At 35.5% G+C, this 25,005-nt stretch overlaps 1 protein-coding gene across 2 annotated transcripts in view; it reads right to left on the bottom strand.

The window, feature by feature from the left end:
* The window catches only part of DENND1B (DENN domain containing 1B), a 162,270-nt gene that overhangs the window by 43,998 nt on the left and 93,267 nt on the right, over positions 1–25,005 (bottom strand). For both annotated transcript variants that reach the window (XM_082311510.1, XM_082311511.1), the window contains 3 exons: positions 15,501–15,601; positions 9,323–9,368; positions 7,683–7,784 (listed from right to left, as the gene is read on the bottom strand). In XM_082311510.1, the coding sequence (XP_082167636.1) occupies positions 7,683–7,784; positions 9,323–9,368; positions 15,501–15,601 (249 nt within the window). The remainder of the gene's footprint in view (positions 1–7,682; positions 7,785–9,322; positions 9,369–15,500; positions 15,602–25,005) is intronic.

The following is a 25,005-nucleotide window of genomic DNA, read 5'->3' as shown; positions in this document are numbered from 1 at the left end:
CCTCTTGACATAAATAAGCTTAATTATTTTACAGTAAACTGCATGTGAGCCACTTTTCTGCAGATTTTTTTTTTTCTCTCAATCATAACATGTACCTACTTGTTTTGAATGAAGACAGTTGGATATTTTTTATTTATGCTATGAAGGCTTAATTTTAAGGACTCTTAATGGTCACTTACTACTCAGTTTTAGGGATTTTTTTTTTTTTTAAGTCAAATTACTATCTTACATCATTTCTCATGCACCATGGAAGTAGCTGCTACCACTGTCAAATAGTTGAGAAAAGTTTGTGTAAATTCAGTGATACATGGTCTCTAGAATTGTCCTAGAAGATAAAACATATGAAAGGGAAAAAAATAATATTTATGAGACACCTGTAGTTTTTAAAAAGAAAAAAAAAGACCATTCTTATTTTAGTGCTTGACTTTTTTGTTTGAAGGAGGTCTTTCCTTACTTGGCAAACAACAATCACTGATTATATAGAATTGGAAAAAAAAATTAGAAATACCAATTTAGATGACCCTTATTTGGAGATACTTTGGAGAAAAATCTTATAGTTATGGAATTATTACAGTATTCTTTAAAGATATGTAGAATTACACCCAGTTATATTCTATAGTCTCCTATTTTTCAACATGAGGGACATCTAGGGAAGTAAGTCAACTTCAATTATGTTGAATACACGTTTCTACATCCCTTTGTATTGCAATATACCCAATAAAGCAATATTTAATTCACTAAAACCTATACAAAGTCACATTTAAAGTTACTCTTTAAACTGAACATTATAAACACAAACTATCACCAAAACAGCTTTCATTCTTACAGAAATATACACAAGAATGAGTATCTTTGTTTCTTTATGCAAGTAGTCCTGACTGCTCTTGTAGATGATGATTGTAATTGAAGTGTCAACCTAATTAACAACTAAACTTTGAATAATGCTAATGAGAACTGAACATGGCATCAGAGAAAAGACCAGCTCTACAGGTGATAAACCTTCACAGTAGTGACATTTTCCAGTGTAAAGTCACAGTTACTGTGATCTGATCAAAGAGAGAGACCCCCATTGGGTCCAATTATAACCATAGTTTTGAAAAAAAAAATTATTGAGTTATGATGTTCATAATCTATGCAGAAAGGCCTTTACAGTATAGGTCTTTTCCCCATAGCTGTGATCTTTTCAATTTATATCCAAGCTCCATAGATCTAGATAAAAGTTTAGAGCCTGATTCGTTTAGCCCATGGAAAGCATACACCAAGGCTCATTTACGTTTTTTCCTCAAAAGAAAAAAAAAGTACCAGTCTGAGTACAAAAACCAGTTAAGCAGTTCAAGGTTGAAAAAATAAATGCATGTTTTGGTTTCTTTTTGTTCTGTACTGTATGATTATTTTCAAGTTATTAAAAATAAGATTTATTTAATTCCAGGGTAAATAAATGTATATATCCTTTGAATAATGGAAATGTGCCCATCAACATTAGCTCTGTTTCACTAAAACAAAAGCAGTAACATGAGGTCAAAAAAAGAATTGTCAACCTTAAAATGTTGCCTCTGTCATGACAGACAAAGCATCTTCTAAATATAAGGGAGGGAAAAGGTAGAAAATTCTCTGTATTCTTTTAAATCTTCATTCTTCTAAATTACACCTTGCGAGTTTGGGGAAAAAATGGCAGACAATAAGACAGGGTCTGAGAAGAAAGGGGTAAAGATGATGTAGCGCAGAGGAAGTAGGGGATGTGAAGGAAAATGGTATTTTCTGATTTTCTCAGTTCTGGCAGGCCCTGTGTACCCTAACACGAATTGATACACAGGATGCTTTAGGCAAAAACATGTTAAAAAGAACAATAGAAAGGAAAAAATCTCCCACTTCACTGCAGTATTGGTACGTTATTAGTTCAACAATATTACAAACATCCCAATGGGCTGGCAGTTTGAAGGCGGGTTCTCCAGCACAAAAATGTGTAAGTCAGGCACAGTTTTTGTGCTGGCATCCTGGAGGGAGTTCTAGCCTCAAAAAGGCTATGCTGGAGTTCAAAGAAAGTTCCTCCAACTTTTGCTTCTCTCAGGAGGCTATGCTAAAAGGCAGGAAGAGCTCTATGAGATTATTCTGCAGATATACTAGGAGCACAGTGCTCTTAAGAAAAAGCCTGCAGAGAGAATGTGGGCCAGGACCCTGATTTCCCAGTTGCCACAACCAGAGTCCTGGCTGAAGCACTTTTGAAGCACCCTTGAGACCTGCCTAGGTTTCCTTCAAGCTGAGGTCAGCAAACGTGCATGCAGAGGGACAGTGCTTTCTCAGGGCTTATCCCACCACTGAGCGGTGGCAAAGCCAAGCTGCACATCTGGATAGGTTGCTGGCAAATTCTCTCAGTTCCACAATTTAATCAAAGATAGCGCGTTAAGGTAGTTATTACAGTCAATACAGTAGGTACAGATAAGAGACCCGGTGCTTTGAACTACTTAGGACTTGGTGCACAGCAGGATTGTGATTGCTTAAGATCCATGAACCTAAAACCAAGGAAGTGAGACACCCCTTTGGGTGACATCATTAATAGCTCTTAAAATTTCAAAGAAAATACACAGTTCTGGCACCAAGCCAAAAAAATACCAAGCAGCATCTTTATCAAAATCTTTTCCTCATATATGCTTTAATCCATCCATCTATCTATCTATCTATGATTAAGAATGCCAAACCTTTTTTCTCCCCTTCTTTGCATCTCTTAAGCAGAAATAGTCTTTTACAAAGTTTAAAAATAAAGATGTGCAAACAAACCACAGGGGTTAGAATACTGTTAAAATTTATTTCTGGAAGACATTAGTGATCCATTTCAGAAATGGTATTATTAATTACACTAGAAGGCAAACTGGTTTTATCTTCTCCTAGCAATGGCTTCTCATAGGAAGGTGACTTCATTGGGCTGCTAAACACTACCAATGAAGAGCAATCAGGGTTTCAGGAAGATTTAAATCAATAGAATAGTTTTTCAGAGATTTAGAAAGTCATAAGATTGCAATGTGGTTTTTCTTTCGTATGTAAGTAAATATCTAAAATGTAGAAACATATTGTGTTGATCATTAAAAAAAAGAGCATTATTTTTTAAAAGTCACCCTGTGTCCTTTCCTAAATTATTTCCTAAAATATAACTATCTGATCAGAAACCAAGCATCACTAATATCTCTTCAATATTCATGTGAGTAGAAGAATAGAACTGCATATAAAGTTAAAAAATAAACTAATAAAATGATGTAACTATTAATCAAAGCCTTTGCTGCTGCAAAAACTTAAGCACGCATATGAATTAAAGCATGTATAGAAGTACTCAAAACGTTTGTCACCTAAGAAATGCAGAACCATGCACTGGGGTTCCCAGTGACTACCAGATCCCTGAAAAAAAGATATTCATGTATTTCTCTGGCATCAGTGATAGTTGTTGTGCTTTGAACTATTTTTTGGTGTTCCCCATCAGATCATGTCACTATAAAAGTAAGCCCACTCTCAACAGTGAGAAAGTGATAGAAGATGGCAGAGAAGAGAAACAAAACAAAAGCCTTACAACAAAATGGAATCTGATACGATTTAAATCAATATTGTTAATGAAAGGGCATCTACATATTTGATATTATCTACACACATAGGATTTAGGCATCGCAGATAGCCCCCCGGCATTCAATCACAAATGCTCATTTAGATGAAAACAACCACTTAAATGCAAATGTTTTCAAAACTAGTTGTACTTTTCAATCTCATATTCTAGTTTCTAAAACTATATCGAGGTTCAATGGTATCTCAGCTCTAAGAATTTATTCAAAATAAAGAGTTGCCTCATAACACTGCAAACACTGTTGACTGCTCCGAGTTTCTAAAATGTATTAGTAATATTTTTGGCAATTTTCTGATGGGAAAACATAATAAATTATTATATTTAAATTTTTACAAAAAATCTTTTTAGTTGCACTGTTACACATTGACCATAACTTCTTTATAATACTATTAATCATTGTATTTTCAGAAATAATTTGCACTCCTAGTAATTGTTTTATAAAGTAACTGTTTAATTTTCTACAAGAATTACAGCCTACTTCTCAAATGCTACTTTTAGAACAGTAATATTCATATGCCCAATTTACGGTGTTAAAATCCTGTGACTTTAGGAATCTCAGAACGAAAACTCTAAAAACCCATTTAGATTCTGTATTGCATCATAGTGTGCAGGCACCACACACTACAAAGCCTACGCATCTTTCAACAGCTCTGTAGATTTTACGGTTAACCATACTTAAAGACCACAGAAGATGCTAAAAACCTATAAAGCCTATTGTTTTCTGAAGATTATATTTATAAAAGTTCTGCTTAGTCTATGGAGAAGTCAGTAAGACTTGGCTGCTAAACATGATGCCCTCAATTCTCCAAGCTTTTTTTGAAAGTGTTCAAATTTGAGCACAGGAGTAATCTTTTTGTCAGAGTTAACTGCAAGCATGTATTGCAGGATCAGGCCCAAAGTTTATAAATTTGTGTCCACAGTCTCCGCTAATTTATATACATCACATGTTCTTTGTCTAACATCTTACATTATTCAAGTGGTGATCTAAGTATTATTGTATTAGGAAATTTACTCCCACAGAAGTAGCTACTTAGTTTCATTTTTTTTTAATTAAAAAATAACAGACAAATTCACAGTGAAATGATGAAATTTAAAAACAAGTGTTCTTGCCAGAAGAGAGGAAAAAGAGGGGTTTTCCCCCCTCTAAGAAAACAAAGGATTCCTGAAAGTCTTGCACTGATTTATTTTTCCAATTTTAAATACCTTAGGAGTAGCGGAACTGCTACTGGCATGGTAGTATTTCTAACAGTCAATAAATCTAAAATATTATGTGTGAATATTGGAACGAAGCCATTAAGAAGATTACAGCATGCAACGCAGCAGAGGGTCCACATGAAAAAAGGACTGGTAATTCAGGACAACTGTGACCACTGACCTTTGCACAGTCAAGACCACTGGTCAGTCTGACAAAATAATAGAGTTCACATGCATAGAAAGTCATCTAGCCTGTAACTATAATTTAAATGCTTGAGTGAATGATTTAAAAATGCCTTTAAATCTCAGTTAATTTATTATACAGTTTATTAGACAATGCCATATAATAATGTTTTTTCAATCTTAAATTTATCATGAAAAAAAATCACAATCAGAACATTTTAATAGACATATTACTTATACATGGGTAAACTATTAAATACCTATGGTGTGAGGACATCATCAGGCTTATTGATCAAAAAATAATTACTCAATTTCCTTCAGACACAAGAAACAGTTTTAGAAAACTCTTTGAATTTCTTTTGTTAGGCTGTTAACCAACCTGGAATCAATTTTTGAAAGGGATAGTAAGACTAGAGCTTCTTTTACATTTTCAGTTCTTCATTCTATTTTAACACCCTTCAGAGGTACTCATTATTTTTTTTTTCATCAGAAGTTTTACCACCTTTGTACGTATGCTTATGAGGTTTATCTATATACGTTAAAATGCTTCACATACGTAAGTATCTTTGATATTTGCTTTAATGTTTAAGTCTAACTTACCATTTTGACTCTACGCTCTTATGTCTTATACTTTTTAACCAAGATGTTAGCAGTTGCAGTGCCCCTCACGAATGCAAAAGACGGGCAAGCATTTTGTCATTTTATGAGCCAAACACGGATGTTGTCTGTGTCTTTTGTTTCCAGGTTTTCCAACTATAATTATATATGTTTTCCATTAAATTGTTTTAATTAAAGTGCTTTACAGATTGAAGTAGAGGTAGAGATGGGAATATTCAAATTAAAAGCTTCATTATAAAATCCCCATATTCTGCAAGTATATTTTGCATAGAACATAGTTGTTCTGTTTTTTTCTATATTAGATATGGAATTAAATATTTTAAGTCTACTGTATATTCTGTACACTTGGATAACCTTCATTAACATTAATAATAGTAACATGTATATATCCTGGGGGAAAATATACTTCTAGAAGTAGGAAGATCTGTATTCCTTTTTTCTTCACGCTAGCCTACTCATTTAGAGATCATTTTGATATGCATCTCTAAAATAAATGAGAAATCCCTCTCATTGCACAAATATCCATTTTCACTGTTCGAAGGATCTCCAGCTACAACTCCAGTATCTTATGGAAGATGATGCCTAATTCTCAATTCTGCATCTAGCTATTATTTGACAAGAGGTATGTACCCCCATGACATTACCACCTCAACCTTATTTACTGAATGCAAGGTCAGTTAAAATTACTGACACTCCAGTACTTTTTTACTTAACTTGTTATACTCTTGAATGATAGAGTACAGTCAAAATTACTGTATATACATGTATGTGTGTGTGTATACTTTTTCATACACTAGCGTAAAATCACAAAACATCAGAATAATTTTTATATAGCCTTTTACGTTTCTGAACTATAGTTGATACCGCATCAAAAGAAAGACTGACCAGGTGATCTATAAAAAGTCTAGGTTTTAACATCATTAAAATCAAAGGGAACTGACATTAATATAATCATCAAGAGTTTGATTTCTATTGTACCAAATACATACAAATTACCAACAAAAACAAATGACATAGTACATCACTGCAGCGCCTTACTTTGATTAAGACAGTTTGTTTTTGTGATTTACGATTTCAGAAAATATAACTCTTTGATTTCACATTTCGATATAAAATTCTTTGTGCTGACAACCATTTGTGATAGCTTGAGCATCTGTAACTAAATAATCAAAACAGTATTTTCACAATGATATTCTTTTAGAGCTCTATTGGGAAAAACAAGTGAATTTTGCGACTATTTAAAATGATATACAGAATATGTTCCCCTATAGGCAATAAGAAAAAAAAAAGGGGGGGGCACCCTCTGCAAGATCAAAGTCCAGAAAGAACTGGCACTTAATTTATCATCCTTTACAGACAAAAGACAGTTTTCGTCATTTCAAAAGGATCAGATGTCTTTTATGACAAACTGGGTTTGCAGTTTAATTTACAAATAGAATTCTAAGTAAGCAGTCTTTGCTCTGCCAAAGCAAATGACAAACAGTATAGGTTTTCATTCACACAGCCCTCAGCAGGATAGAAGAGATTAAAATAAAACTGAAATAATTTAGAGAAAACAAATAAATGTTTCAGAAAGTTGAAGAAGATCAAAGCCTGAATTTTCTGACCCCAACTGTACAAGCATTTCTTATTATATTGACCAGTGCCATCAGATCATTAATTAAAAGGAAAACGCTGGCAGGTGGCAGGGAAGCAGAAGCCGATAATTGGCCCCCTTCTTCTTTTTGCCTTCAAAAACTCTCTCGTTCTTTTGCAAGACATGCCACTAGGCAGACAGAAATGCCTACTTTGTAATATAATGATTAAGATGACATGAAGAGACTCTTGCGCTTAAAGCAGCTATGCCTAATGAATGCAGCTAGCTTTATAATTATGATCCTACTTTTACAATAAGGAATATGATGTTCCATTCAACATCTCCTCAACTGTCAAAAAGGTAAAAATCTCAAATATAGGGGTCTACACTCGGTGCTTTTCAGCCCCTTATTCCTTTCATAGCAGTTAGCAAAACCAGGCAAAAATAACTACTAGTAATTCAAGCATCTATATAAGAAAGAAGAAATGAAACATCTGTAAGACTCACCACTTCACCAGGTAGGTTGTTCAGGTCATTAAAAGGGGTTTCTAGAGTGTTTGTGTCAACATTTAACAAAACCACATCCTCCAGTGATCTATTTTTCACTCTCTGTTAAGAGGGGAAAAAAAAATAGTGGAAAAGCATTTTACTATGGCATCCTCCTGAAGTACATTTTTATTATAATATGCTAGATTACAAACGATGATTTTACAAAGGACAATAATGGCAAAGACAACATTTTGAGCTTTAGATGTAGGATTTGTGAATTAGACACAGGATTCAGATTAGCTTTTAAAAACATTTCCTCTTCATCGAACAATAAGGTTATATTAATAATCTCTGAAATACACACATATTCAAGAAACGAATTCTTGAAAACAAAGATTTACACAAAACAGTTAAATATATTGGAACTATACATATCTTATAACAACGTTTCTTTCTCTCATATTTGTGAAAGATAGGATGTTAATCATATAATCACATGAAAAACAGAGAAAAATAAGTAATTATTTGCAGATTTCTCTAAGTCCCAGGCATGTGATGTCTACTAGTATTATAGAAGAATGGATGAAACAATCTTTCATCAATGGAACTTGACTAGCAGCTAAGAATTAAACAATTTGTTCCTTTCAGGAAAAAACGATAGAATTCTTTTCTATATGGTCCTACAATAATACATAATAGTGCAGTCCAGGAAAAAATTCCAGAAGGAACTGAGTGACTATTTTTTCAGACCAAGCCTTTCTGTTCCATTATTTTCTGATGGAATAAGGAAAAAGATCCTAGTCAAGATATTATTATCTATGTATGCAGATCATAAGAGATCATCTGAGAGAATAGAAGGCTATGCCTAGAGTTAAGAAGTGTACATGTAGAAGGCTCTTTTTTGGAAACACAGAAGTGCTAGTGACTCATACTGGGGGATAACACACCTCATCGGCTTAGCACATGTGAATTGACCCTTAGAAACTGCTTTAGCAGAAGTGTAAATCAACTAAAGTTCCCAAATCAATTATCTGCTCTGCATGATAATCAGACTACACACGTAGGCTTAATGGTGTCATCGAATAGTTATGGGAAGAGGCAAAGCTATTTATGACCCAGCTATTACTTACTGCTTCGGTGAGTTGTATTTGTTTTGTTGTATGTTGTATGTTTAAATCTGAAAAGGCTACCTCCTGTTTCTTGGCAAAAAATATTCATTTCTAAATTAATAGTTATGAATGTTATGGAATGAATGTTAGACTCAGATTTTCAGAGGAACAGGAACGTAAATTATCTGGGAAATCAGAATGATGCTGAATTTTGATTGATGGCAGCTCCAAAATAAATTTTAACTGTTCTTATTATTGGGAAAATCTGTTGCTGAACCACTAAAAAAGGCACAAAAAGAGCTATCATTGAGCTATTAAATAGACACAGAAACAAATCATGATGTAGAGCTTATATGTCTCCATAAAACACTTCAAAAGTAAGATTTCAAAGAGGGACATTTTTCACTTTGTAAAGCATCTGAAGCTTAAATTTTGTAATTCTGTATGCTAAAACACAGGGATTCTTTCTGAAGCATTACCATTCAAATTACCATTTATGGCACACACACCTCACTCTTACCAGTATGCAGAAGTGTATAGTAAACTTACCTCTATTAAGCTTAAGTGGACACCAATTAGATAAGGCATCGGTGCACTGAAGAAAAAAAGTGGAAAAGATCAAATTATTGTTTTAAGTACCAACTACTACAACATTTTGGAGCAAAAAAAAATCTAAAATCTTGGTACATACAGTCCCTAGTTAACATTCACTGTTTAAGCCTGTATTAAATTTACACAGTTGCTACTGAAATTTTTACTAGGAAAGGGGAATTTATTTTATTTTTTTACTCTGCAGTAAAGACAACCTCAAAATAAAGGACACTTTCTGACTATGGAAGTATGAGCAGGAAGACACGTAAGGCTTGCTAACCGGCTTGCCGTACCTAGTTTCAACAACTAACCATACTGTATGGCAGAGCTAACCTAGCGGATGTTCCAAAAGTGGTGTGTCTCTAGAACTGGAATGGCTTTAAAACACCATTCTGGAGAATATGGTACCAGTTAACATCACCACACTGCAATGCAAACATCATTAACATCAGTTTTGGTTCTGGATGTGCTTCTGAAACCCATCCTCGGTCGGCATGTGGAAGCTGTATAATATCCTATTTAACTGAAGATAGTAAACTTCTCATTTCCAATTTGAATAAGACAAGGAACTATATTCTCAAAATAAAACAAATATCCACACAAAGCCTCTGGAGTGAGACCTCCTGCAGCACGCAAGCAAGAAACTGAATTAGTCAGGCTAAATTATCACGGTTTCCTATAATTTTCTGTTTCTTTCTCTAGTGAATGTGTTCTGCCAACATCTGACAAAGAATATACTCAGTATGCAGTGCTGAAGGGAAAAAACATCCAATGATCATTACACTTTTGGGTACTTCAAGATTACTAAAAATATTCACTCCAGAGAAGCGAGCAATAGATAGGCTGGTTTAAGCAACTCTGTGGGAAACAAAATACTAAGGGAGTAGAGAGAAAAAAAATAAATAAAAATAATCTCTGAAAAATAAATGGAAGGTAAGATGACTCATACAAAGTTACACAGATAGCTGACATACAATAATTTCTCCCATTGCATTAATTCGATCACGGATCTGAGCCACGGGCACCAACTGATTGGCAATTGACTTGAGGCCCGAGGAGAGGCTTCACTGCATCATTTCACATGGCCACATCAATTTGGTCCCAACTCTGGGAGCAGAAGTAGCAATTCTCACCTGCCTGTGACTGCAGCCAGTTTTAGAAAAATCTGTACACACTGTGGATTAGCCAATTGCTCTCATTAACAATGTCCCACAGGAGAGGATCAATGCAAAAAAAATCCAAACCACCAAACCAAAAACCACCACACCAAACAAAAAAACACCCAAAACCCAGACTGACTGAGGCCAAAATAAGCTTTCATCATGTTTATACTATCAAAATAAAGGTTTGCTGAGACTGCAAACTGTCATGGCTTAAGGTTTCTAGGCAATGGGGCTTCCAAAAGGGGAAATGGAGACCCCCATGTCCCCACAAATCTTTTTCTTAGCGCAATACTGAAAAATTTTAGTACCTCCTGATGACTTCCTCCAGGCTAAGGCCTCATGCCTTTGTGGACTAAACACAAGTTGCATGGAATCATAAATGGGTGCCCCTCCAGAGCAGACATGCATTTATATTCAGCGAGGAATCAGACAGCTTTAAAACACTGTAATTTTAAGAGCGCTTTATACTGCGTAACATATTTAACCAAGCCAATGAGAATGACTGTGACTGACACGTAACTGAGGATTCTCCTTCTGAATATGCAGCAAAATAGATCCTCAGGTTCATCGCATCAGAGTTATCTTAGCGTTACGAATAATGTGAACTGGAGAAACTATGCTGAAAACAAGCGCTATATCATGTATGCATTTTATGCACACTTGTTTTCTTGTACACCGACACTGTTCTAGCAGCTTCACCAGGCCTGTACTAACTTAAAACAGCTGATGATTTGCTCCATTAATAAATCTGTCATTAAAAAGAGTAGCGTGTAGCTCTTTTCTATGGAACAAAGCAACAGCTACATCATTTCAATTTTGAGAAGTTAACAGAATAAAGGTACAAAGCTAATTAGATAAACACATCTTGAAAATGCATGAAATAAAAAATTCAGGCATGGAAAGTCAATTTGATCATATTCAGAAAAGAATGAATTTTATTACTGCTGGATTCTGAAGCCTTAACAGCAGAGGTTTGTAATACGTACATGAAATTGCTTACTGTGATACTACTGGGAGCTGCCGTATAGTTTTTCTCTTGCTTATGCACGTTATTACCAAAAATGTTATTAATCTACAGCATCATTGCCTAAAATAATTATTATGTTATGCAAAACATGCAAGTTAATTGGAAAATAATTGCCCCATTCTCAGGAAAACAGGCATGCCTATATCCCAATTCAGAAGAGGCCAAATCTCATAAAAAGACACGTTGCAATTGTAACTTGAATTTTCTAATTGCATTATATTCTTAGCAGAGCATCAGTAGAACAGATGCTTTATCATCCACAGACAAAACTGTCATACATTCTTTTAGCAGTGACTTAGTTTGCGAAGAAATTACACAGAAATTTGATGAAATTAAAATTCTCCTTTACAAAAATTAATTTTATTCAAATATAATTACTGTATCAATGCTCAAACTTAATTTTTGTAACAGCTTTCCTGAAAGCCAGCCACCTACTGGGCTGAGTGCAACAATATGTTTTTGCTTACTTAAATGTAGAAAAGAAATAAAGGCTTAAAAAAATACTCAGAAAATTCCATTTTTTAGTAACTCTCCTGGGTTTTCTTAGTCTAGAGCTAAAATGAAAATTACTTTCACTGCCTAATATTTTGCTGTCTTCTAGAAAAAGAAATTTATCATCTCTTCTTTTTTGGATAGTTGTTCCAATTCTCACATTGGAGTTCTCATAATGGAAATCGAGGCCAAGATAAGCTACGTGGGGGAAAAAAAACTTCCTGAAGTAAATAAATACGCAGTATGTTCACAGAGTGGACCTTGCAAGTACTCATAACCTGGCCAATCCTGACAGCATCACAGTCCACACTGATGCTCAGTACTGGAGGGTTTGGACTACTTTAAGAACATCTGTTACATTATGTCTAAAACCAGTCTGTATATCAGGTTGCCTGATAGAACTTAAGAGGCTTTTTGATTAAAAAGGCAAGGGGAAGAATTTAAATAATTTTTTAATATAGATCTGTTTTACGCAAAGACACATTTTGCTTTTTTCTTGCCCACAAAATGTACAAGCTGAGCAGTTTATGTAATTTATCAAATTCTAACCCCCACAGAACTATATCATTTATCTTTATGAAACTTTGAATATATATAATCCAACTCATAAAAAAAATTGAGGATTTCTCTCAAAATACATTGGATAATTAATATGCAAAGAAAAGTTGCAGGATCAGGGCCTATATTTAAACCAGTAGATTTAAATGCATTTTATCTTCGTTTAAAAATGGCCTTACTCCCTTGGAACGAACAAAATTATCAAACTGACAATCCCCTAATTCATTTATTTGAATACCATTTCAGAACAACACTAAGAAAATGAGAGTTCATGGGAGACAGTGCAACAAAGGCAAGTGAAGCAACAATGTAGTTTCTAGGAATAAAAATGCATGTTAAGCTAAAGGGAAAAAAGGCAATTTTATAAAAGAACTTTGCTCTATCAAAGCAAAAAATATAAAACAGAATTAGACAATTATTTTATTAATTTTAAATTGACATGACCCTCTTGGACTGCAGACTAGGTCTGCCCTAGTATGAACCTTGACCTTATGAATTCATCAAGGTTTTCTAACTTGATATATCATATACCTATGAGAAAAATATTTATTCACTCTTAATATGCCAAAACATGAGGCAAGCTACGTATTTTCTGTGGTTTTATTACACTATTCCAACCTATCTCACAAAAGAACCATTCAAACCAGACATGAGCAGAGAGAGAAATGTAAATGAACAAAAATCTGAGTTAAAAGGTCTGAATTACAGTTACTGTGGTAAATTCATCAGTTGTGCATTTCCTTTCATGAACTTTAAGCTTCCATTTGAACATCTCTAAAAAAGGGAAACTTTTTTTTTCCCCCACTCTATTGTACTACTGTGAAAAAGAAAAAGGGATATAAATGAGTTTTACAAGTTTAAGAAACTCCATGCTTCTTCTTAATGAGTAAAAAAAAATCTCAGGTCATGCCATAATGACCTAGAATCTCAACTATTATCATCATCATAAGAAGCTGTGTACAGCATCTAACATTATTATTTCTGGAAACATTATCTGTGCTTAGGAGAGGGAATAAAAAAATCTTCTAGTATTCAGGATGCACTCTGCAGGGTACAGCTTGAATAAAGGTGTTGATCTGCCTTCTGAGAACAGCATTTACGGATGATACTGAAGAAATTACAAAGCTTCTGGCGGTAAGCTCAAGTAATACAAAACCTAAACAAATACATCCAAGCTCTACCACCATATTGGTGTATTTTATCAAAGATAGGAGGAAAAACAATTAGGACAGAGTTTCTTCAAAAGAAAACTATCATTAAAGATGAAAGGCTTAGCTATAGTTGAAAGTAAGGGGAGGAGTGGGAGAAGCTGGGTTGTTTAGTCTGGAGAAGAGGAGGCTGAGGGGAGACCTTATTGCTCTCTACAACTACCTGAAAGGAGGCTGTAGCGAGGTGGGGGTCGGTCTCTTCTCCCTAATAACAAGCAATAGGACGAGAGGAAACGGCCTCAAGCTGCGCCAGGTTGGATATTAGGAAAAACTTCTTCACCGAAAGGGTAGTCAGGCCCTGGAACAGGCTGCCCAGGGAAGTGGTTGAGCCTCCATTCCTGGAGGTATTTAAAAGACGGGCAGACGTGGTGCTTGAGGACATGGTTTAGTGGTGGACTTGACAGTGACAGGTTAACGGTTGGACTCGATGATCTTAAGGGTCTTTTCCAACCTTAACGATTTTATGATTCTATGATTTCTTGTTAAAAACAATAAATAATAAATATATGAAGTATAGAAACTATCACAGAAAAAGATATACCATGGGCAAATATTGTAAACTTGAGGAAAAACTATCAAAGAGACTTAAGGAAACATAACGAGAATTTCTTTGAAAACAAGAAGTTCAATAGACTGGGTGGAGTTCAATGGAACATCAATATTTACAAGTACCAGAAGAAAAACAAAATAAAGTCGAGCAGACATACAAGAATAATTTATTTCTGTGAAGAAAAACATTAGTAACAGAAACATAGACTTATGTTGGTAGGCATCTGACTTGGACTCGTTTTTTACATATAACAATTCCTGATCTCTAAAATGGCTTTAAATGGTTCATTTCTCCACCACAGATCCATAGGGTCTGGGTAAAGCGGAAGTCTCCAGGGATGGATACTCCTGTTTTAGGTGCTTTAATGGAAACTCTTATTTGGTATCTCTGGCACTACTACAAATAAAAGAAAGTAGATCTCTTCTTAGCCTGGAATCTTAAAACACAGGCATGTGGAAACATCGTCCCTTGAAGGATCAGAAGTGACTCAAAAGTGATTCTTTCTTGTTCAACTTAAAAATCTGCCAAAACCACAAAGCGTGTCATGTGAAGAGAAACACATCGGGAGAAGCAGAATTCTTATAATGAAAATTTTGGAAGTACCAAAAGGAGATTTTCAGCTCTTTCAGGAAGGTGTTGGATAGGATCCTGAACCTGGCTGAGTCTAAAATACAAATATTAAATTATTGGATAGACCTAGGGGAAACACTGATGCCTACTAACATTTGATTCTGGAAAAACTGATGGTTTTTTTTTTTTTTTTTTTTTTTGTGCTTCTATCACTATCTTTTATCTCAAGCTAAGATAAATGCCAAATAAAAGAAAACCATAACACAGCCACATTTAAATTACTGAATGCATTCTCTAACAATAAAACAGGAACAGCTATTACAAACACGATTCTAAATGCTGCATTGATAGTAATCAGCACTGTAATTCAAGGTACCAATTCAAACACCACATAAAGGCATGCTGAAATGTCTCCATTCAAGTCATCATTTAAGCACTGGCTTAAGTGCTTTCATAAATTGGATCTTGTATATTTAGTCACATAAGTAGTTAGTGTTTTCATCAGTTACTTAGAATTACAAGACAGGTAAGAATCTCAGAAATGGGGATAACACGTTAGCTGTCTTACCAGCAGTAGTCCAGAAGATGTGGAGGAAGCACTGGGATGTAAATGTGTTGCCAATACATTGGATATAACAATGCAGCTGATGCATGAACACAAGCAGTTAACTAAAAATAAAAATACACAAAGAGAATTGGCAAAAAAAATGAATAAAAAGAAAATACAAAATCTTAAATTAATTTTTAGACATGTAAGAATCTTAACCTCAACAAACCACCTTTTATAGCATTTTTAATTACTTTTAATTGCTTAAATGCATCTATGAAGAACTCTGATATACATACAGAAGTACAACATTTGCAAGAAGTCAGACTAACAAGTCAATTAAAAGTTAGCCCTGCTCAGCTATTTCCTTGAAAAAAAGAAAATAAACATGCACTATTTGATGTTTATCAAATGTGGGTACTGCCATGAACACACAGAACTTGAGTGCAGCCCAGTTGCACTCAGCTCCGCTGAGTGGGGAAGACTCGGGGGAGTTTTATGGTCCACATTTCTGCTATTTGGAACAACTGGAATTGATCTGAAACTGCATGAAGCCACAGAAGAGCATTAAACTCAGGAGCAGGATTAATTTCTGTTTGTGCCACTATTTTGATTTCCAAACTACCTTTAAAAAAATCTGAAGTGAATATTCCTTGTGACAGCAAAGCAACTTTATTACAGTTTTCAAAAACTCCCTTCCCAAAGCAGAGACTGGCAAGTCTGGCACTAGCACCACCAGAAAATTAAAAACTCCTTGACCAAGAAAGGTGGTGTTACAATCCGCTTACCATTCAAAACCTGTTCTTCCAAAACAAACAAGCAAACAAACAAAAAACCACCACAAAAAAAGCCACCCACCTCAAAAAACAAACAAACAAACAAACAAACAAACAAACCCCACAACTATGGAATTGATTAGGAACGTGGTCTAGCTCACTCCTCAAGTGAACAAAATAATCTGCAATACCTAAAGAATTCAAATTTGATCTATCAAATACCGCTTTGCTGTCAGGGAGTCATGCAAATTTATCTATTTTATTACGCAGCCACAGAGTTACCACAGAATGAGAAAACATCAAGACTGTGTTCAAAATGAGGTAGCCTATATCCAGCAAATAAAACACTAAAAACCTCATAAAATAAAGAAAAAAAAAATTTAAAAAAAAAAAGGGAATGCCCCATGTAGAAGACACCAAGCTTATGGAAAAAGACAGGACTGTCCTAGTGTTCTATATCACAACAAAATTACTATCTGAGGTTAACTTGATAATAGCGCTGTTTATTAGACATGTACTTTCAGAGTAACAAAATGAAGAGCTAAAAATAAAATGTAAATCCTGTCCATACAGCAAGTGCTAAAACATTATGGATTTTACAGGAAAAAAACCCCTCTTTGTGGAACAGATCAGCAGTTAAAGCTTTCACACCCTGGCTGTCTTGGACATTTAGACTTGTAAATAAAAATTATACTGTGATTTTGTACACGTATTTTTACACTAAAAATGAAAAAAAATAATTATAAGACCATCGCAGCAGAAATCATGGACAATTACAATTTGTGCAGCATAGTTTGCTCAGCACTCAGATTAATATAACACGATTAAATATGGAAAAGAAGAGGGTCTGAAAGCTCCTGAGGGATATCATTAGGGCAAATTGCCAAAGAATGAAACATGAGCCAGTCAGGAGAGTCTGGAAGCTGCAGTAGTACCAAGGGACATGAATGTTCGACAGTTGGAGCTGCAGTAATGTGTGAACTGCAGGTTAAGGTATCAGGAGACTCTGCTCACTGACACACAGAATGTCACTATTGACCAGCGAACCGCCCGAGCCTGACAGCTACACTACAGAAAGCCAAGTATATCATAATTCCATATTTAAACTCTTCATTTCAGATTAACACCTCGTTTCTTAGCTTTACATCAAACCTCTGCAATTACTCTCATTTTAGACTTACAATAATGGCTACTTTAATAACTACTGTGCTGTTACTAAGAATTAATTAATTTGGGGGAAGAAATAAATGAGTATCTTATCCCTATTCTACACAGTGGGATTTATGAGTTGTATTTCCATACTATCTCTCTCTGTAGTTTAACTAACACTACTGATAGCACAGTCAAGCCAAGTATTATGTTTTTTTCTCTTTTACTCAAAATGGATATGGAATTACTAATTAGTAGGTCCACATACTATTGTACACAGTATATAAATTTCAAACTCCAACTACCTATATAAAAATTAGCATTTCATATATTTCAATCACAGACTGAAATAAAGCTGAGCATAGAGTTATACAGGATATCCCCCAATGTATACAGCCTCCTCCTCCTCCTCTTAATAGGCATTCTTAAATTATGAATTAAGATGACTATACTATTTGCATGAAGAAATATTTTCCTCTCTTACACATATGTCTGTGTTATATTTTAGTTCTCACTTTAACAGAGGAAGTGGATAATTCCTTAAAACATTTGAGGTTTTATTAAATCTCGTTTTACAATCTATATTTTGGTGTGGCACTCAGACTGGCATCTATTTAACATTTGTAATTAAAAATATCTACTACATTTTAGCATTTCTAGCAGGCAAGGTAAAGATTTGATTACTTACACATCAAGGTTTTGCTGTACTGTTCCTCGCTTTTCTATTTAATGACATCTTAGTGTAACATCTTATTTAAACATTTCCATCTATGATGCTGCAGTAGGTTTCCAAACATTTTAGTACAGCATGAATATATTTTATAGTTTCCTGTTGTATTCAGCCTGTAATACAAGCAGCTATGGGATTCTGCTGCTCTTCAAACTGTGTGACATTTTAATACTGTGCCAACTCTGCCTTTAAGCAAATACTGATAAGATAATTATGGATTTCATATTAAAAATTGCACATTTTCTGGCAAATTCTCTTTTTGCCTTTTTTACTGTTTCAGCAGTGACTGCATTTCTCAAATGCATTAGCTATTTAAATAACTTACCTCTTTAACTGACATATTCACTCTTCTAAATAGAATGGGGACTACTGCAAATCTTGGAATAATGCCGCATGTCTTAAGTAACCAGACAGTTCAAGAGATCTGAAAAGCATTCGGGGACCAGGTAGAGCCCGACTCCTTACATCTGAACACAGAGGTCTATACAGGCGACACTGGATTTGGAGGGGTGTCTGATAGCATCTGCGCTTGGGAGAGGAGCCAGGCAGAGCCCCGGCAGGCACCCTGCCGAATGCTGACGGAGGAGACGGTAAGGCAGAGAGTGCAGCACAAGCTCCTAGGTGTAGAAATGAGCATCTGTTGCTTGACCAATTGGTGAGATCTTTTGCAGAAAACAATTCTCTATGCTATTTAGGGAAAAAGGCATTCATATGGAACCTGTCTGTTGATTGCTATCTATTCCAAAAGAAATTATCAAGATCCACCTTTTAAAAAAGATTTGTAAGAAGAGAAATGTCATAGATCAGAAAAATCTCTTTTTCAAGACAGGTAGTAGTTATCCTAAATTATCTTGAAGTCATCTTCAAGGCTGTGTACAACCTTACCTATTTTGCCAGCAACAACTGGAGATTACATCAACTGTGAACTGTGATCCCCTTTACAGATAAGCTTGTATATATAAGGTGAAAGCATCTGTCCAATAAAATTTGCTATATATTTATGTATACACACAAACATATCATTGCTCAACTTTACAGTTTGCTAGAAAATCTTAAATTATAGCAAAACAGTGCTGCAGAACCTAGTTATTGCAAATCTGATAGTTTATTACATGTTTTGAGGCAACAAATAATGTTGAAACATCCTCCTACAGGCCACTGTACTGGAAAAGACCTATCAGAGTTGTGTTTCTATCCATAATAAAATGGGCAGGCAGTTTTTAAGTAACATTTTTGTCTGTTGAAACTCATTTGTCAATATTGAACAGAACTTTCAATATTTCTGCTTCCAACAATTTTGATTTTTAGACTGTTTTTCTCCATTTCAAAGAATGTCTTTTAGTTTAAACAAGTTTTATTTCAAAAATAAATCTAATTATGGCTTTAAAATTGGTTTAAATAATGTGGTTTTAAATTACATAAACAATATGAGTCAACTGACTTGAACTACTTAAAAAACAACTTTTAACAAAAAATTTCAATGTTCAACCCTCTAATAAATAGACAAATGTAATTTTAAATCCCTAGTATTTGCATTGGACATGAAAAGAAGTTTCCTGTCCCATTCTATCAGTAATGAATTTACTAACATTACTGAGTACAACTGAAGGTTTCAGTCTGTTTCTGATCTCTTCTGATAAGACACTGCAGCCAGCATCACCATATAAGCTTTCATCACCCTACAAGGAAAGGTGTGTGGTGTTTTCTCCAGTTTTGTAGTGATTTTGGTAAAACAATTTTATCTCTGTCTCCTGAAAAAATAAAAAAAAACTAGAACTATGTGCCTGGTGACAATACAGCCTCTCCAAATAGTGGGAGGCCATGTTACAAAGTTTGTTAGCAAAATTCAGTATTGGGTGACAGTAAATTGATTACTACCAAATCCCTGCAAGACTGAAATAATGCACAAATTCTAGAGAATGATGAGTTACTTTCCACCTTATGGCAATAAGCAGCCACTTGGGAAGACTGTTGTTCAAAAGCTACACACTGCTGAACAGGAACAGTCAGGAAAAGTTTTAGCTCAAGATTTGATCAGAGAAGGTTTCCCTGCTCCTGGGAACATGAAGAGTGCAGCTCCTCCCCATCCCTCACGTGGATGCAGTAATTCTGATGTGTGTATCTGCTACCCCAATGCTCACTTCTATCAATGAACCTTTCTACTCTGGATTTCAAAAGGACTGGCCCCTTTTTCTTTTCTTTCTTTTTTTTCCTTTTCGAATTTTAGTTTTTGCTAAAACACTGTGACATGTCTAGAGCCATACTACTTCGGCTGAAAGATTTTCTGCAGACTCACACATTATGCTTATATGATACCTATTATTCACGTAATTTCAATGAGTAACATGAAAATAATTATTCGGTATCCTGTACAAAACTTGCCTGGCAGTTACTTTCTATCTATATAAATTATTTTCTTCAAAGCCTTTTCTATCACCAAAGGTAAAAAGAGAGGCAGAGCATAGGTGGCAAGATTTGCACGCACCGCAACGCGCAAACTAGAAAGACAGAAACTGATTAGCAGAATCTTGTCAGAAAGCCAAAAACAGCAACAGAAGTTAGACAAAACACTAAAGTAAAATTAACCTGTGATACCATACAACCTTTCAGAATCTACTGTAAGCAACTAAAGAACTACTGTGACAAAACCATTTCTTGAAAAACCCTCAAACACTGTCAATCTCTGTCAACACCATGTCCAGAAATGGCTCCTGGTGTGCTCTCTCCCTCCTCCCTCACAGTCCCATTGGGCCAAAGAACTGCTTCCCTCCCACTGCCTTGACCACACATATGTTGAAAGATGCCAAAGATTCTGTTTAGTTCTCTCATCTATTTATTAATACCTATAGCAATAAATTGTAGGGGATGGGTCACTGTTTTACCGCAATTCCAGTAGCTACCATCAACCTAGACCAACTTATTGCTGTTACCCCAATACTCCCAGTTCATGAGAATTACTGAGAAACCACTGTCCGCTTCCTGAAAGGGGAGCAGTTGTACAGGTGAAAGGAAGCCTCTCCTCTACATTATTACAACTCCTAAGACTACCAGCTTTGTTAGAGGGGCATCCATACCTAAATCTTGTTTGATCAGGAATGAGATCAGGCCCCAAACCCATAACAGATACTTAACGGTTGCTAAGACCTACCTTCCCATCCATTTCTTGAGTGGGTGGGGGAGGACTGCTGGGGAGTAAAAGTGGGAAGGGAGCCCTTGCTTTCGCCAGTTTACCACAGAGTGTAAATCCCTTCCCAGCTCTAAAGAATAAACAGTTGGACTAAATCATAAGCTTAGTCCATTCTGCTGGCATTGGTGAGAAGTCAGAAGTCACTGATGAAAAATAATTGAGCAATGAAAGAGAACAGAATATACTGTCCAAGCCACAATATCCAAAGCCACTTCTTCTGCATTTCTTTAATTTAGCTCCTGGCTAATCGTTTCCAATCTGCCATCCCCATAATCTTTAAGAAGAAAAAGAGGGAGGACCTTAAATAAGCCAGAATGCATTTTTCTCCTGTTGGCAAGACGAGACCCCCCCAGCTCTCCTCTCTCAGAGAAGGGAGAGAGGAGAAGGGAAATATATTTCCAGTCCACAGATGAAAATTTTAACTTTTTCCATTGTGAAAATTAAATATGAAAAAGAAAACACTAATATAAAAAACTTATTGTCTCCTGGGTTTGTTTTGGGGTTTGTTTGTTTGTTTGTTTAGTATTATTCGCTTCCTTTTATCATTCTTTCTGGGGGAAGGAAAGGGAAGAGAAGAGTGTTATTCATGAATTTGACAGCACTTCATATACAATCAATTTCATTCTTTTCTTGCAATTCTTGATTCACAAAGCAGCATTATGGCATCATTCTTGTGCATTAGTTTGGAAGGGAAAAGAAAAGACTACAGACACAGTTTGTTCCTTGCCTATGGCTCCAGGAGTGACATGTTTCCCAATAACGGAAGCCGAGCAGAAAATAAAATTGAAGTGGTAGTAGACAGGTGAGCACTCAACAAGGAATACCACTGGCATACTGTGCCTATACTAAGGACCTACAGGCACTTCTACAGATAATCAGAGGTATCTATATACCAAAGTAGGTGTGGGTGGCATAGAAAAAGCCACGTGACTTGATTTAGTTAATTTCTTCATCCCACAAAGGTTTTTAGTATTTTTCATCAGTTGAAAATTAAACTTCCGAAAGTTAGTTGTCAGCTTTTATCCCTAACATGTTACAGATTAGTAACATGTTACAGTCTCTTTTGATATTCATTTATCCTATAATAAACTAATTATGCTTCTTTATATCATCTGTTCAATAATTTCAGTTTCCTCATATTTCTCCATTTAATCTCTGTACATTCTTGATAATTTGTTTATTCTCTTTTTGACATTCATGTATTTCCTAACTTCTTTCTCTCTTCCTCTCCGAAAAACACAGAACTCCACAAACATATACATCTTTTTGACCCTTTTCCTGACTATCTCCTGACTCCCCCTTTCCTCCCTCCTTTATTTTATGACCTGTCTCCGTGGAGGAAGAGCTACCCTCCCACAAAACAAGGGAGTTCTGCAAATGTTTCTCACTTCTGAAAGAAGAGTTTCCAGGAAAATAATTTTTATTAACATTTCCTCCCCCAGAGTAACTCCATGGTATGTTCTTCTGCCATACACTAATTAAGAAGCAGCAGGGAACAGCTTCCTTGTGAATAGCTGACAGACAACTTATTTACTGCGAGCAAGAGTAGAGATAACCACTGACTATTTTGCAGTTCATCTCATCATTGGTGAATTTTGGAGGAAAAAAAAAAAAAAAAAAAAAGAGTGATAAAGCAGCAGTGACCATGAAAAAGCAAAAATCTTGCCATAATGGCACACCAGAACAGAGAGCTGGTATTACACTCACACACCCTTCACTAGCTCATCTTCACATCTTACGCTTCACACAACCACCAATGACTTCAGTGGTACTTTTTTTAGGGGGCGAGACAGTTCTGGTCAACAGAATACAGACTCTTTCGCTTTCAGTTCTCATAGAGCCCAGCCACAAAGGGTTTGGTACTTAAAGGCTTCTCTTCAATTGCATATGCCCACAGTAGCATCTGCACTGGCTCTACACAGCATTTTGTTCTGGCAGTTTTTACTGAATTGCCAAAGATTATATGAGTTGGAAAAAGAAACAACTTTTGCTCCAGATTATCTTAATCTTGGATTTGTTCCTTTTCCTGAAAGTGCTAATAAGTGAAAAATTTAATTTTGAAATGAATTTGTAGATCTGTCTTTCTGTCTACATGCTTTTCTTTTACAGTGTGGTTTTTTGGTTTTTTGTTTGTTTGGGGGTTGGGATTTTTTTTTTTTTTTTTTTTTTTTTTTTTTAAATAAAAGCCAGAGATACAGTTCTTCATGTTTTACATAGATGGCAGGTAATAGCTATCTGCAACTTTCTACTGTTTTTTCCCCCCTCTCATTAAAAGAAAAAGAATTTTAATCATTTGCTGACCGTGCATTTCTATTTCTTTTCACAAAGTCTTTCACAATTTTTTCTCCTAATATTATGCTGTGGCAGTGGGAAAACTATTCTAAACTTCAAGACTGGGAGAGCTTCCCAGGTCTGGCTGTATATCCTAACCATATTCTGATTCCATATTGACATTCCGCAGCTTCACTGCTAGAAGTACACTCCCGACGGGTGTCCCAATGGGACCTTAACTGCACCCACAACACGCACCTCTGCCCAGTTTATCTTAGACTGCTTATACCTGAACTATTAAAAAAAAAAAAAAAAAAAATTAAACACCACTCCTCATCTACTCCCAGACCAAATGATCTAATTGACCTAATATTCCAAAATGAATTCTAATTATGCTTCTGGGAGCTCAGTAAGTATCAGCGGAATATCTGTTCTGCCTTGAAAGTTAATGATAAATTCCCATCCATTTCTTGTTTTCCAAGAACTAAATTTAGTCCTTGCATATTTCCACCCACTATGTACTGCATCACAGGAATCTGAGATATGAATTAAATTTTACATCTATATTTTTTTTAATTATTGGACCAGTATTATTTACAATGGGTCTGCCATACACTTCATAAATATATTTTTAGATAAAATTGTGACTGCACTACAGTGAACAATTAAAATAAATTAAATGCTATAGTTCGTTTAGCCAGAACTGGAGCATCACCCTAGCAGAAGGCAATGTGAGGATGTCGCTAAGCTGTATGACAGCTCCCAATGCCACTATTTTCTCCAACATGGAAGGCCTGTATGGAGACAATTGCTCCACTGTCTTGGATCCTTAGTTTGCACCAGAGAAGTAGCTCAATAAATAGCCAGCTTTGAACTCAGAAACATAAAAATACAAAAGAGGAGCTTTCTGTCTTTCCAGGCTCCACACTAACGTGCGCTGTGCTCCAAAACCACATCCCAGCGATCTGGCCTAGTCACAAAGCACTGCTTGGCAGTTTTTTTTAACCATATCCATGAATCTCCAACATGTAAAACGCAGAGATATTTAAGTGACATGAGAGAAACAGACAACCACCACAGTTGTCTTCTGATTCAGTTGACAATATTACTGCCCTGGGACATATGGATTTTCAAATAAACTCGAGAATCTTGAATTTAGGGTCAGATGAAGGAGGAGCAAAATGATTCACAAAGACAACATGTTTAGAGTAAGGGGTGTTTCACTTTCTCCAGTGGCTGGTACTACATTCTCCAAGGAGCCTCCATGTCTTCGTAGTGCCTGAGCGACCATGGATAGTGTGACCATGCCTGAACAAGACCAACAAGGCGAAGCCACCGTTCAGTCCAACTCTCTATGGCAACTGAGGGCAACTGCAGAAAACTCTCTTTGCATATAAGCAACAGTAAAAGTGA

The sequence above is a fragment of the Platalea leucorodia genome, assembly GCF_965183815.1.
Source record: "Platalea leucorodia genome assembly, chromosome: 5".
NCBI lineage: Eukaryota > Metazoa > Chordata > Aves > Pelecaniformes > Threskiornithidae > Platalea > Platalea leucorodia.
This window is presented reverse-complemented; position numbering and strand designations above follow the sequence as displayed.